Genomic DNA, 12,463 nt, shown 5'->3' with positions numbered 1-12,463 from the left:
GGTCATTTGCAAGCTTAATAAAACAGGAAAGCCTACTGGGGAAACAGTAGAACTAGTTCATGATTCATCAGAAAGCATGCATAGCAAGTCAGTCTCTGCTTATCAACAGAGAAAGCTTCAAAAATGCCATGTATAATTTAAATAGATGTTTTCACTCAAAAAGAAATGAGATCCTAGGTTGCTTTCTCTCTGATCATTTGCTCCTTAAATGAACAGAGGGGGTGAAAAATAGCATCATATCATCTACCACACTTTACAGGAAGACTGGAGTATGGATCTGTCCTAGTTTTATATCTCAGAGCTCTACCTCCTTTGTAGGAGCTCAGAAAACACTGCTCTGGAATTATTCTCAAGCACCACAACCATGTGCGTTCAGTTATGCCTACCGACAAATTTACCATACTGCAAATTTGTAATTTAATGTTACAGTTACAGTGCTGTTAGAAATAATGCCTTGCTGCTTTTAAAGCATATTCTGAAAATCTTAATTTCTTTCTTTTTAATGGTTATCACCAAAATATTATTAAAGTAGCAGCTAATGATTTTCAGCTTCTTTTTGACTTGTTGATCTCCCCACAGTTAAATGCACAAACATCTCTATATAGACTCCAACCTACAAATGTAGCCAATTCAGCAGTATACTCTTAAATATTAATTACACATCTGTAAACAAGGTCTGGATTTTAGACAGCAATATCCATATGTAAAACAAAAACACAGGCAACACAATCACAGACTCGAGAGCAAACAAGTAACTTACTGTCTGGCAGTTTGCATCTTCTAAATATCTCCATGAGCTCATCCACTTGAACAAAGGGACCCTGATTTGTTACCAAAACCAAAAAAGTTTAAAGATTATTTTCAATAGAATGATACATACCATGGTTCTGTCAAAACAGAATCTCTTGTACAACTTTTTTAAGTCTATAGAATTCATTAAAACAAACCTGAAAGCAAACAGGAGGTGGCAAGAGCTTCATGAGAACTACAGCTGCTGGTGGAACAGGAAATACACCACCTGGGACAGGATGTAAACCTGGAGCTGCAGGAAGAAAAACTCTATGAAGCCAGAGCAGGACAGCTAGACTTGAATTGCTTTTGCAGCATTGTTATTTAATGCAAATAATTACTACCCTGTCACTTTTGCCTCTACTAATTACATACTGTTTAGTCAGTGATCTGAAGTCCATGAGCAGTGTGTATACCAGCTTATTACCGTAGACCAGACCCCAAACTACTTGTACCTATTTCCATGTGACCTTAATATTAGGTAAAATATATATATATGCCTTTAGCAAGTCAATTAAATAACAGCTTAAAATGCAAGTACATGTTTAGATGACTGAAGACTAGGAAAGTCTCTGTGATTAGGTTTGCTAAACACACAAGTTAATAACTTGCCACCAGGTGAAATACAACCACTTCCGACTGAACATCTGACTTACGTGCTAAGTGTCTTGGCTGAAATGGAATCATTTGTTGAGTGTCCGGTTTTGGGTATTCAGGTTTTCTGTCTACTTCATCTTTGAGAACAGGCACGATGGAAGGTGCGACCACAGGGTCGGGAATTATCGCTGCCAGCTTGGCACGGGACACATCCTGCGAAAGGCAGTTGGAGAGCACTGAACTTGGCAGGATCACACTGCTTGTTTAAATTACAGAACAAAACACCTCCAGACCAGTCGCCTACTCTCACTCTGTCATCATTACAATTTCAGAAGACCATCTGGGCAAAACTTGCATGTTTTCATCAAACATTTAGTCCTATGGTGACCCAGCTGGGAGTGGAAACACTTGTTTTTGTTACCGAATGGGACCGTATTTGTCATTTTTGAGTGGCTACTTTTTTTAGGTTAAAAAGATTTAGGCGAACAGGTGCAGACCACTAGGCCTTCACAACTATCATTTCTCCCTCATTTCATTCCCTAGATTGCTTTAGCTGGAAAACAAAGAAAGCATAAGGCAGTCAGCAGGCCTGCAAAGCATCCGTTCAAATAGCATTATATTCTGGCATGTTACAAGCAACAGAAATCAGCCCAAGGTAGGTGCACACCACCTCGCATGCGTTTATCAAGATGTACTCTATTGAAAGCACACCTGTAACTTCAAAATAACTTTGTCCCAATTGCATTAGAAGTATTCAGGCTCAAAGTGACTCCTGTTTCCACTTATCAGATTACTTTACAACTGTGTGAAGACCAACAATTCAGCTGCTTTGCTAACTTTGATGACTTCTGTATTTTTCAAAAATTCCTTTTCTGTGTAAGAAATAAATGGAAGCTGAGGCACTATTTTTGAGACATGAACTGAAGGCTCTCCTCCTGTTCATGTAAATGGGAAAGAGCAGTTCCTCCAGCAGAGCTGTTTCTGCTTCTCTGGCAGCCTATTTTATATCATGCTTTAAAAATAAATTAAAAAAAAAAATCAACATTATATTCCATTCTAATGTTTTTCCAAAGTGTTACAGCCTTCCACATGACTAGAATAGTAGTTAAAATACATGTGGTCAGAAACAAGATGGGAGACCACTAGATACAGGTGTTTGGCCTAGACTTTAAATTCTGAGTAGCAGCACCAAAGCACTTGAGCCATAATTAACTGAAGAAAAGCAGGCAGCCACCGAGATCGACAGATAATTCTCCTCAGCTATTTGCAGCAGTCACTGGGACTGCACTATGTTTGTTTTGATCCGGTTCTCAATGAAGAGAGTGGAGTTTTGCCAACTGAAGCGGAAGGGCAGCCAGCGATGTTTCATACAGATGACCTCATTCTACAAACTTCCAAAAGAATTTTAGGTTTTGAAGGAGCTCAGGTTTAAGTCTGAAGCAGAGGCCCGTAGCTGAGTGGTGGTGACATTACCACGCTGCCCTTTCCACGGGCAGATGAGAGGTAAATATGACCACAGGAAGTTGCACCTGTTACCCATGGCCCGTGCTCCTTTCTGCCCTTGGCCCACAGTGCCTGGCACTTTGCTGCCCAACAGACAACAAGGAGGAGGCATACCAGACCTGTTTTACCTGCTTTTCTATCAAGGGAAAAAAAGTGTAAGGCAAGTCCTAAACAAGGAATTGCTTAAGTTTGCTAGGACTGAAAAGAGTAACAATACAAGTGTTCTTACCCACTTACCTTATAACCAAGGGCCTTCAGTTCGCTCGCAGAGCAAGGGTACAAATCCATGAACTTGTACCTGTCTACCAGCAGAGCTGTTTCTTTACCCTCATATTCTTCCTTGAATGCCGTAAACCGCCGTTTTTCAACTTTCAGTATACTAGCTAGATCACCAATGTTGCTTTCAAAAGCTAAAAACCGAGCCCAGATTTCCCTATAAAAGAACAGATAAATAGACAGCTGCTGAAGGAGAAAGAATTACTGAACACAACCCAATTAAAAAACACACTAGAGGAGAGATTCAAAGGAGGTAATCTGGGAGCACATGACCATTTCCATTGTTTACTTCAGATGCATCTATAACATGCATTACCTTCCTCATGCCTTATATATTTCTGTAAAAGCTTTCAATCTAGTGGATTGTAAAGGACTTTGTTATGGAAAGGAAAGGATCACTGGTGTAAATGACTTCAGCATTTGAGGCAAGCTTTTATCATCAATGTAAGATGCACAAATAGACTTTACTCATCCTGCTACACAGAATTTCACTCTGATCCTGATATGTGAAGAACTTTTTAAGATAGAATATTATTTAGTTCATGCCATAGACTAGCATATTCTAGCAGGCAAGAGCAATACCCTATAACACAATAGGCAGCACTTCAGAATTTTACAGAGCCCACAATATATATAGTTACTGCTTATTTCTCTGTGGAAAATCTCATATATAACGTAAGCAACATCTGACCATATTTCTGGACTTGATTCAACTTAAATTTTTGCTTTGGAGTTCACCTTTTAACAAGATTCAACTTTTAAATTCTTGGTTTTTCTCACTTTTAAAATGGACATTAAAATATTTCTCATGAAAGATCAGAATTAAAGTGCAGAATGAATGTGCACATCAGTGCGATGTTTGATTTCTTAGTTCTGATGTCTATGTCTACCAGAATAATAATGGTGAACACTTGGACTGCAAAGGGTTTGGTAAGCATTTTTTCTGAGAAATAAAAAGTAATAATGAAAATGTGACTGTGAGTGGTTAATCCAAGTCTTTCCTGGTTCCTTCCCTATTTTATTTTCAGTTGACTGGGAGTTGTCCAGCATTCTCCTCAATAAATTCCTGACTCACCTTCTCTAACATAATGCTCCTGAAAGATGTGCTCAGCTCCCTCTCCCCATCTAAAGCATCTATCTGGTGAGTGATACACGTCATCAGCTACACCAACTGCTCAAACCATGGAATCCTGACTGCACAGGAGGATTTTGTGCTCTGTCCTCAACAATCCTGCGTCAATGAGGTTCTAAAGTCAATAAATTAATGAATGTCACTGCAAGTGGGATAGGAACTTTCACAAATCTGTCACAGTTGTTGCTATTTTAGACAGCACAAAGTGGGGAAGGAACATCTGTACCTAGTTTTGTCCTGCTGTTCATTTTTCTAATTTCTTTTGGGATGTTTGTAGTTGAAAGGGGTTATGTATCTTTTTTAGTGTAGTGAAACTGCTTTTGCAGACATACCCAGATTTCTCAGGTGGAAGGCTCCCTGAAGTTAAAACACGTTCAAACAAAACTCTTGTATTATTGTCCTCTTTAAAAATAGAAAGAAAAAAGAAAAATCACACTGAGTAAAATATATTAAAGACAATTTAAAATCATGTCCATTCAAAGAAATGTGTACATTGAATTAAATATAAGGCTGACATTCCAATACCTGTAGTTGAATTTCAGTAAGTAGAAAAACTGAATGCCTACCTAAAACTTTACCAATGTTAAATTCTACTGTGAATTTGTTATTTGAAAGTCTATTTTTGTTGATAGCAACAAACCAATCCTAATACAGGTTCTTTCATAACAGCACAGCTATTGCTTAGCATCTCTTCAGGATCTCTGCTTTTTTCTGTTTCCTTTAATTATCACAATGGCATATCTCAGTAATTTCAAATTTGGCCTTTCAATTCATGACTTCCCTTTTAAATTAAGGCAGTATTAATATACTTTTATATTCATCAGAAGTCCTCCCAAAATTATTAGACCTGGTTCCCAGTGAGCAGTCAGCCTTTATACATTGCCAGCTGGGGGAATGGAGTGGTTGGTGGTTTTGTTCTTAAAACTGCTAGTTTCTGCCCTGCCTCTCTCGCTGTGTATTTTACCATATCTTACATTTACAGATGTTCAGAGATCAATTTTCTTGTTTTTAGTAAAGTCTGCTGGGTTGCTAAGACAGAGCAATAACTGGCAAGTTTTAAGATTTTTTTTCTGATGGCAATCTACAGAAGGCATTGCAAATATTCATGTAGACCTAAAATAATTTCTTGCAAAATTAAATATACTTTGACTTGAAAAAAATCTCTCTGTTTATAGCTCACAGGAGAAAAAAGCTCTAAATCTTGTTCAAACTTTCAGAGCCTGGGAAAAAAAAGGGTATTGTAGCTTGACAGGAGAAATTCATGTGGCTGGTGCCTACAGAAGGCCCTGGGAGGTTCAGCAGATCCAGCAGCACAGCTACCTGCAGCCACCGCTCACACCAGCGGCGTGGAGGCTGTCTCACAAAACTGAGCTAGGACTTCGTAATAAAAACCAGATTTGTGTTACACCTCTGTGTTCTTACTACTGAGCTAGGGTACTGAAGATGTGAAGAAATACCTGAAGAAATCTGAAAATCTAATGAGTACCTGGCAGGCAGGACTGTGCAGAGGAAGAGCTGGGATGAACTGCTCCTCTCCCTCTTCTCTAACTCCCCATGAAACACGGACCAGGGCAGTTCCACACAAAGGTCTCAGTCCCTGCTCCCCACAGCAGCTCAGGCTTCTTTTAACACATTATCTCCCACATCTGGGAGCCCTCCCGGGAGACCTGCTGCTGCCGCCCCACCAGCACCTCCTGCCCGGGGCTCCCAGCCCCTGTGCCCCAGGGCTGGCACAGGCAGCAGCTTCCTGCCCTGCCCGGCCCTGCCCTTTGCATCGCAAACTGGCAACTCCGAGCAGGACCAATATTCACAATATTGCTTTTATATCTCGCTCATCTCATCTCATCTACCCGGGGAGAATGAGTTTAAAATAATTCTAGTAGGGACCAACTGATCTATCACTCCTCTCGTGCTGATTTCACCTCCTATAGATTTAGATTTCTCAGCATACTTCCCACTTTTCACAACAGATGCTGTAAAACTGCTGCAATGCAAGTGAGTTACAATTTTGAAAGTTCACTCTCCTCTAGTCAGTAGGATCAAGATCTAATGTTACTGTACTTCTGGAACTTCAGTAAGGACAGACCAGCAGGTTTTGTTTTCAAATTAATTGCTGAGTTTCATGAAGAGGTTTCATTGCTCTTCAAGAAGAATTAGAACTAAAATACAAGGAACTTGACCTGAACCTAAACTCAGAGAAGTGAGTTTAGGTTCAGGTTAATGAGTGCTTCATTAGACCTCTCAAAGCTTAAAGCTTACCATTAAGGTGAGAAAGGTAGTCGATATATGCCAGTACATATTCTGGAATGTCCCCATATTTTTTCAGCCCTAGCTCAAAAATCTTAAAGGCCACAGATTTATCCTGCAAACATTAAAAAAAAAAAAAGTTATTACCTTCAGTGAGCTACGCACCCTCCTGACACTACTTTAATATCAAATTGAGCATCTACAATTACCTTACTACAATAATACTCCATTAAAGCTGCTGTAACATAGACGTGATGGCGGGTCCGGGCATCCTCTCTCGCTTTCTTAAATATCATTCTTCCAGATTTTATGCCTTCTGCTCGCCTTGCAAATTTCATATATTGGATATAAACCTAAGGTGCATATTAATATTTATATAGTATCAGTGCTAACAAAAAATACTAGAATGTAATAAAGTTTTTTGGCTATATTTGAAATAATCTCTACTGACAAAATACAGCTAATAAGGCATAATAGATACAACACTGTGTTGTGCCTCTATGTTGTTTTGCTATAAATACCAAGTCAAAGCTTTTTATATACTTTTTTTTAAAACAATGGAATATACCTAAGACTGATCCCCTGAAATGATGATCCTCTGTACATTATACAATCCAAGATACAAATCATCCTGTCTGCAAATATTTATACTGATATCAAGGAAATAATGATTGTGCTATTTAGTTCAGTGGCAAATTTGTGTTTGGGATTTAACTTTCCTCCACTCTGAATTAGATCATGAAAAATGGCATTCCTCAAATAGGAGTGACTGGTACATGGTTTCTTAGAAAATATGTATTTAGGAAGCCTTATGATCTGTGCTTAATGTATAGAACATGTCAGTAAATGGAAACCTTTCCTCTGACACTGACCTGTTGTTTAATTTTAGACCTAAGACCTTCTTTTTCCTTCTCATGCTTTGTTGTGTCTATTTATAAACTAAAACATTTGGAGGGCAGGTTCCTTTCTCACACTATTTGTTCAGCACTAGCACAGCTGGCACTAGAGACAACATTGTTTACTATATAACTTAAGCAGATGTACAGCAATACTCTTTGATACTTATGTGGTGAATTACAAATTTATTTGCAAACTACATGTACACAGGATGGTGTATTTATATGTAGGGAGAGCAATAAGCAAAGGCAATGTGCTCTTAATCAGTTAAGGGGAGGCAAAGTGAAATTTTAGTTGAACCAACAAAACATACACAAATTCTTATGAGCTGTGTCATGAAATCTTTAATATCTTATATCTTCATTGCTTGTTTTAAGAGATTCTCCAAAAGAGACAGGAGAGAAGTGCACATGACTTAGTGTATCTAAGTGGATTAAAGGCTATAATTACCAACCTTGCTGAAATTTTAATCTAATTCTGTCATCTCAGTACTTCGCCTGCTCAGTCATCCCTGTGACCCAATGAACTCCTGTAAGTACTACGCCATTCTCTGCATGTACTCAGGTGACTGTCCATGCAAATGTGGAAAAACTCAATACTAAGGATCATCTTACCAGAGTGGGATCAATGTCTTCAATAGCCAGGAGTCGGTTATATATGCTGTGTACTTTCTCATACTTCATTCGACTCTAAGTAAATAAAAAGGAAATGCGGACTGCTTAGTAATACGATTACAAATCACCCGTGAGAATGCAAAAATCAATCTGAAGAAAAAGCTAAAATTTTTTGGTTTCCTTTTTTCCCCCCAGTTGAACACTACGTATGTCAGTCCCTTTACTCAGATGCATTTTCTGTCCTGTGCAGTCATTTCTTTACTTCCCACATTAATTTCTCACTAGTGCTTACTTTCAAGCTTTTCAAGAATCTCTGAAGTCTTTTTCTAATTTAGTAATACTGCAGCGCAAGTGCCACTGTAGGTGTTTGGGATAAGAAGACTGTTTCCGTTACCTCTGTCTAAAAGTAATGTGCAGACACAGCTAGGAAAACCACCTTTTTGACTCTCTAACCTACACACTTCATTCTGTTCACTGCCAGCTGCAGCCCTCCAAGTTGTATTGTGCAACCTTAAAAAACCCTAAATATCTGGTATGCTTAGGATGCAAGAGGCTGCACTGAAAGCCAAGGAAGGCTTTTTCTTTTAAGGGCAAAGGTTGTTTGTTTTTTTTTTTTTTTTTGCTGTTGTCCTCAGGATCTTCCTGCAAAGACTCTTCCATGTTACAGGAAGTGGGCAAAATACATCCTGCGGAGGACTCCATAGTCTTCATCTGATCACTGGGAAACAGCCTTATTCCTGATGGTTCACGTGCAAAACCAACCCTTGCTGGGGCATTACTTGTTACGGAGGCTGTGCAGCAAGGTGGTGGCCTGGGTAAAGAGATTTCTCAAGAAAGCTGCAGTACAGGGTGCCTCCCATCTTCTGTCACAGCCATGCAAACACAAACATTAAACTCCCAAGAATTAGATAGGAAAGGTGTTCTTTATCCCCATTTTAAAAGTGAAGAAGCTGATGCTCCAGTAAATGTCAATCTATCAGCCTTTCAACTTCACAGCAATTTGAAAAATATAGCCAATATTTAAGTGGAAAGACAAAAATTTTGTAATTCATACTATAGGCTTTTCCTCTTCATTTTATTAGCTCAGTCTCAGGAACACTGAATGAGGTTAAGGCTAGAAGAATCAGTAAATTAATTCTATAGAATTTTGTATTCAGTACGTTTCAAATAAATGACATTGTTGACAAGAGATGTCTTTGCGTTTTAACATCCGTACATCGCTATTTTTGCTCACCTCTTCATAATCTGCATATGCGAAATAAAGAAGCATATTCTTCTTTAATAAAGTGCTGATCGCTCTTTCATAAATATTAGCAGCCTCATCACTGAAAAGTTTAGCGTTGTTCATGTCCTGTTATAAAATAAGTATGATAATATAATTGTTCAGCATCTATGACAATGAAGGCCAATCTATGGAATACCTTTTGTGTGCGAGAAGTCCCAGTGAACTTCCATGCAGTGCTCCAATAAAAAGATAATGATTTCCCCAGTACATAAGGAATCACAAAACCAGGCCAAAACACCACCACCACCACCCCAACCTAAAACTGGGCAACACTGAAGTAGTTTTTTTATAATTCTTATCTGAAATGCAAATATTTTTATTTCTTAAAATAGTCCTGACTTTAAAATTCTGAACATGACACAACTTACGGTGCTAAAATTTTTCATGTTCCCCTCCTTGGTTCTTAAGTATTTGAGGAAAAATTAACAGTACACCATGTTAAAACAATGAAATAAAAGAAAACCAATGGCAATCTGCTTACCCCTTTCTCAGCTAGCAGTTTACTGGATTGCTCAAGATACTGTGCAGCTTCATACCAGATATCTGGGTGATGTCCCAGAACCAAAAGGCATTGCTCATAGGCAAACATAACTGCAGGGAGAAAAAGTAAGAAACACTTTGTGTATGTTATTGTAGATATGGTACCATCTTGCACAATGGAAGAATGAAATACAAAACCCAGCAAATACATTGGACTATATTAACACTAATTGGCTTTGAATACAATGATCACAACTGCCGTTCTTTAATATTGCCAGGAACTTGGTGAATCATAACCAGCAGCTAAAACCTGCCTCCTCCAGAGGAAGAAGCAGAACTCATTCAAGGACGTCAGCCATAAAACCAGGCTGTGATCCACAGTTTCCTGACCTCCAGTGAAAGTGGCACACAACTACAGCACTGCCCCCCAAAATCCATGTATTACTTTCAGCTTGACATGAGCAAAAACTAAAGAATAGTTTAAAAAAAACACCCATACAATTCAAGAAACTCAATCAAATTCTGCTCCAGCATGATCCCTGAACACTAAATCACATCATTACTTACGCTGGAGGTCATGAATAGAGCTAAGAAATACAATTCTACATGTGCCAGCACAATATCTAATTACCTCTTTTAGTTATGAGAGTTTGATCTTCTGTACGCAGAGGATTGCTCTTTTCCCACTGGATGTATTTCTTCCACATGTCTACCTGCTGAGCCTCTTGGGGGGTATTTTGTGGGGGGACAGAGGGAGCATTGCGGTCCAGACCTTTCATCACTGTCTCATATTCCTGAAACAGAAGCAATGTTTCGAACAGCACATTTAAACACATTAAACACTTATTTTAGGTTATGCTTTATAGAACTAATACCAATATTTTAACATACTAACCTTATTAGTCCAACACACACTTTTATTTGAAAATAAGAACCAAGTTTAATGCTATTTTGCAGAATTAAATAGAACAAAGAAAAGTCAATAGAAGGTCGTACCTTTGCTACACGTCGTGCGTTCATATAATCTCTACTCCTGTCTTCAATCATCTTCTTAGCTAAGTGAATATTGATGCCCTGGACAAGGGTGAAAAAAAGAATTGGGAATGTGCAATTTCACTTTGGAAATACTGACTCTCATTTCATACAGAGAAGCGCTTGAAAGGGGATGCCAAAGTGAGCAACAAGGACAGTTACTATAAAATACTGATCTCGAAAGGTACTGCATTTCTCCTAATAAACGTGTGGGCAAGAACTTATTTATCAGAGAATAAACTCACTACTAAAAATCAACTGACCTGAAGCACCTCAGTGTATTTTTAATCACTTACAGCTTTCAAAAATATAATGGACTTTACATAAACCTGCTGGGGGAGAAAGTGGACAGAATGTATTTGTGATTTACATTTTTCCTTTTAAATTGGGGTCAGTGCCTAGTCAGAGTCACAGCTCCCTGCCTTGCTGCTGCTTCCTGTTCACCAGGTGAAGGCTGAGACAGCATATGAGCAATTCACTTTTCCTGGACAAGCAGTAACAGGGATTGACCCCGAAGCTCAAAGCTCTGCCTTCTCCTCTGTTCCTGAAGTAACCGACAGCTTTTAGAAGAGATTATATTCAAAATACACCCTGCCATATGTGTACCTTTGTCAGCTGAGAGCGACTTGAGACCTGTCACCGCAGATTTACACCCCTCTGGACCTGCATGCACGTGCAGAGGGCCCTGTCATGCTGCTGAGCAAGGGCAGCAGGAGAGCTGGGGCACAGTCCACACCTCAACATCAGCAACACGGGCCCGGTCACGGGATCCCAGGCACGAACAAAATCTCAAAGAACCACTCTTATGGCAGGATAAGCAACCACCCTTTTGTTCACACTTGTGTCTGGGTGGATTTTGCCTGCCAGGACTTTGAGGAAGGTGGGCACAGCTTTCAGTCCTATTCCAAACAGGCAACTGAGCCGGGTACCAGCTCATTACAGGAGCAAAGGTACCGTCTGGACTGGTGCAGAGTGCTGCCTGGGATCGCTGTCTGGGCCAGCTAGTGTACAAAACCAGCAGTGCCCCGCTCAACCCAGGACCGGGCTGGGACGCAGCAATACTCTCCCAGGATGCATGCCCAGCTTTGTGAGGTGCAGCTGTGTGGCTTTGTGAGCCAAAGATTGTCACTTCTCTGTCCCACTAGGGGTGTTACCACTTTTGACCATTTGTTTAATTAAAGATACTGGTGACTGACAGGCTGACATTGCTACCCTGTGGCTACCAACTGAGCTAAAAGGAAGCTTGAGAGTGTTTAATTGCAGCAAATAGCCAGTAACCTTTCGTACTGAGACCTGCACTTTCGTACTGATCTCTGTGTTGTTGGACTGCTGTTGAGGGGAATCAGTTCCCTCTCAAAGAGCCCTTCTGGTGAGGAGCATTGCCTTCTCTGTGCCAGGACATCTGTAAGCAGCAGCCCCTTCCCTTGAGGCCAGCCTAGCCAGAGCAGGACATGCAGAAATCTGTGCCCAAGCAGGGCTCTGGCCCTCGGCTTCCAGCAGCTCTGAACAGTGCAGGGTACTGATGTGTGTTGCAGGGGTCAGCCAGAGCTGCCTCAACTCAGAGGTAGAGAACAAATGTAGGACAGGTTTCAGCTATCATTTTGACAAGTC

The 12,463-nt window shown here is 39.9% G+C and overlaps 1 protein-coding gene across 3 annotated transcripts in view; it reads right to left on the bottom strand.

Annotated features, from left to right (window-relative positions):
• CSTF3 (cleavage stimulation factor subunit 3) overlaps positions 1-12,463 on the bottom strand; it is a 52,169-nt gene that overhangs the window by 946 nt on the left and 38,760 nt on the right. For all 3 annotated transcript variants that reach the window (XM_074842250.1, XM_074842252.1, XM_074842251.1), the window contains 12 exons: positions 10,817-10,894; positions 10,452-10,614; positions 9,822-9,931; positions 9,290-9,406; positions 8,056-8,130; positions 6,754-6,897; positions 6,557-6,659; positions 4,630-4,699; positions 3,127-3,322; positions 1,446-1,599; positions 948-1,042; positions 761-821 (listed from right to left, as the gene is read on the bottom strand). In XM_074842250.1, the coding sequence (XP_074698351.1) occupies positions 761-821; positions 948-1,042; positions 1,446-1,599; positions 3,127-3,322; positions 4,630-4,699; positions 6,557-6,659; positions 6,754-6,897; positions 8,056-8,130; positions 9,290-9,406; positions 9,822-9,931; positions 10,452-10,614; positions 10,817-10,894 (1,366 nt within the window). The remainder of the gene's footprint in view (positions 1-760; positions 822-947; positions 1,043-1,445; positions 1,600-3,126; positions 3,323-4,629; positions 4,700-6,556; positions 6,660-6,753; positions 6,898-8,055; positions 8,131-9,289; positions 9,407-9,821; positions 9,932-10,451; positions 10,615-10,816; positions 10,895-12,463) is intronic.

Source organism: Strix aluco, chromosome 16, assembly GCF_031877795.1.
Source record: "Strix aluco isolate bStrAlu1 chromosome 16, bStrAlu1.hap1, whole genome shotgun sequence".
In the NCBI taxonomy this organism is placed as follows: Eukaryota; Metazoa; Chordata; class Aves; order Strigiformes; family Strigidae; genus Strix; species Strix aluco.
This window is presented reverse-complemented; position numbering and strand designations above follow the sequence as displayed.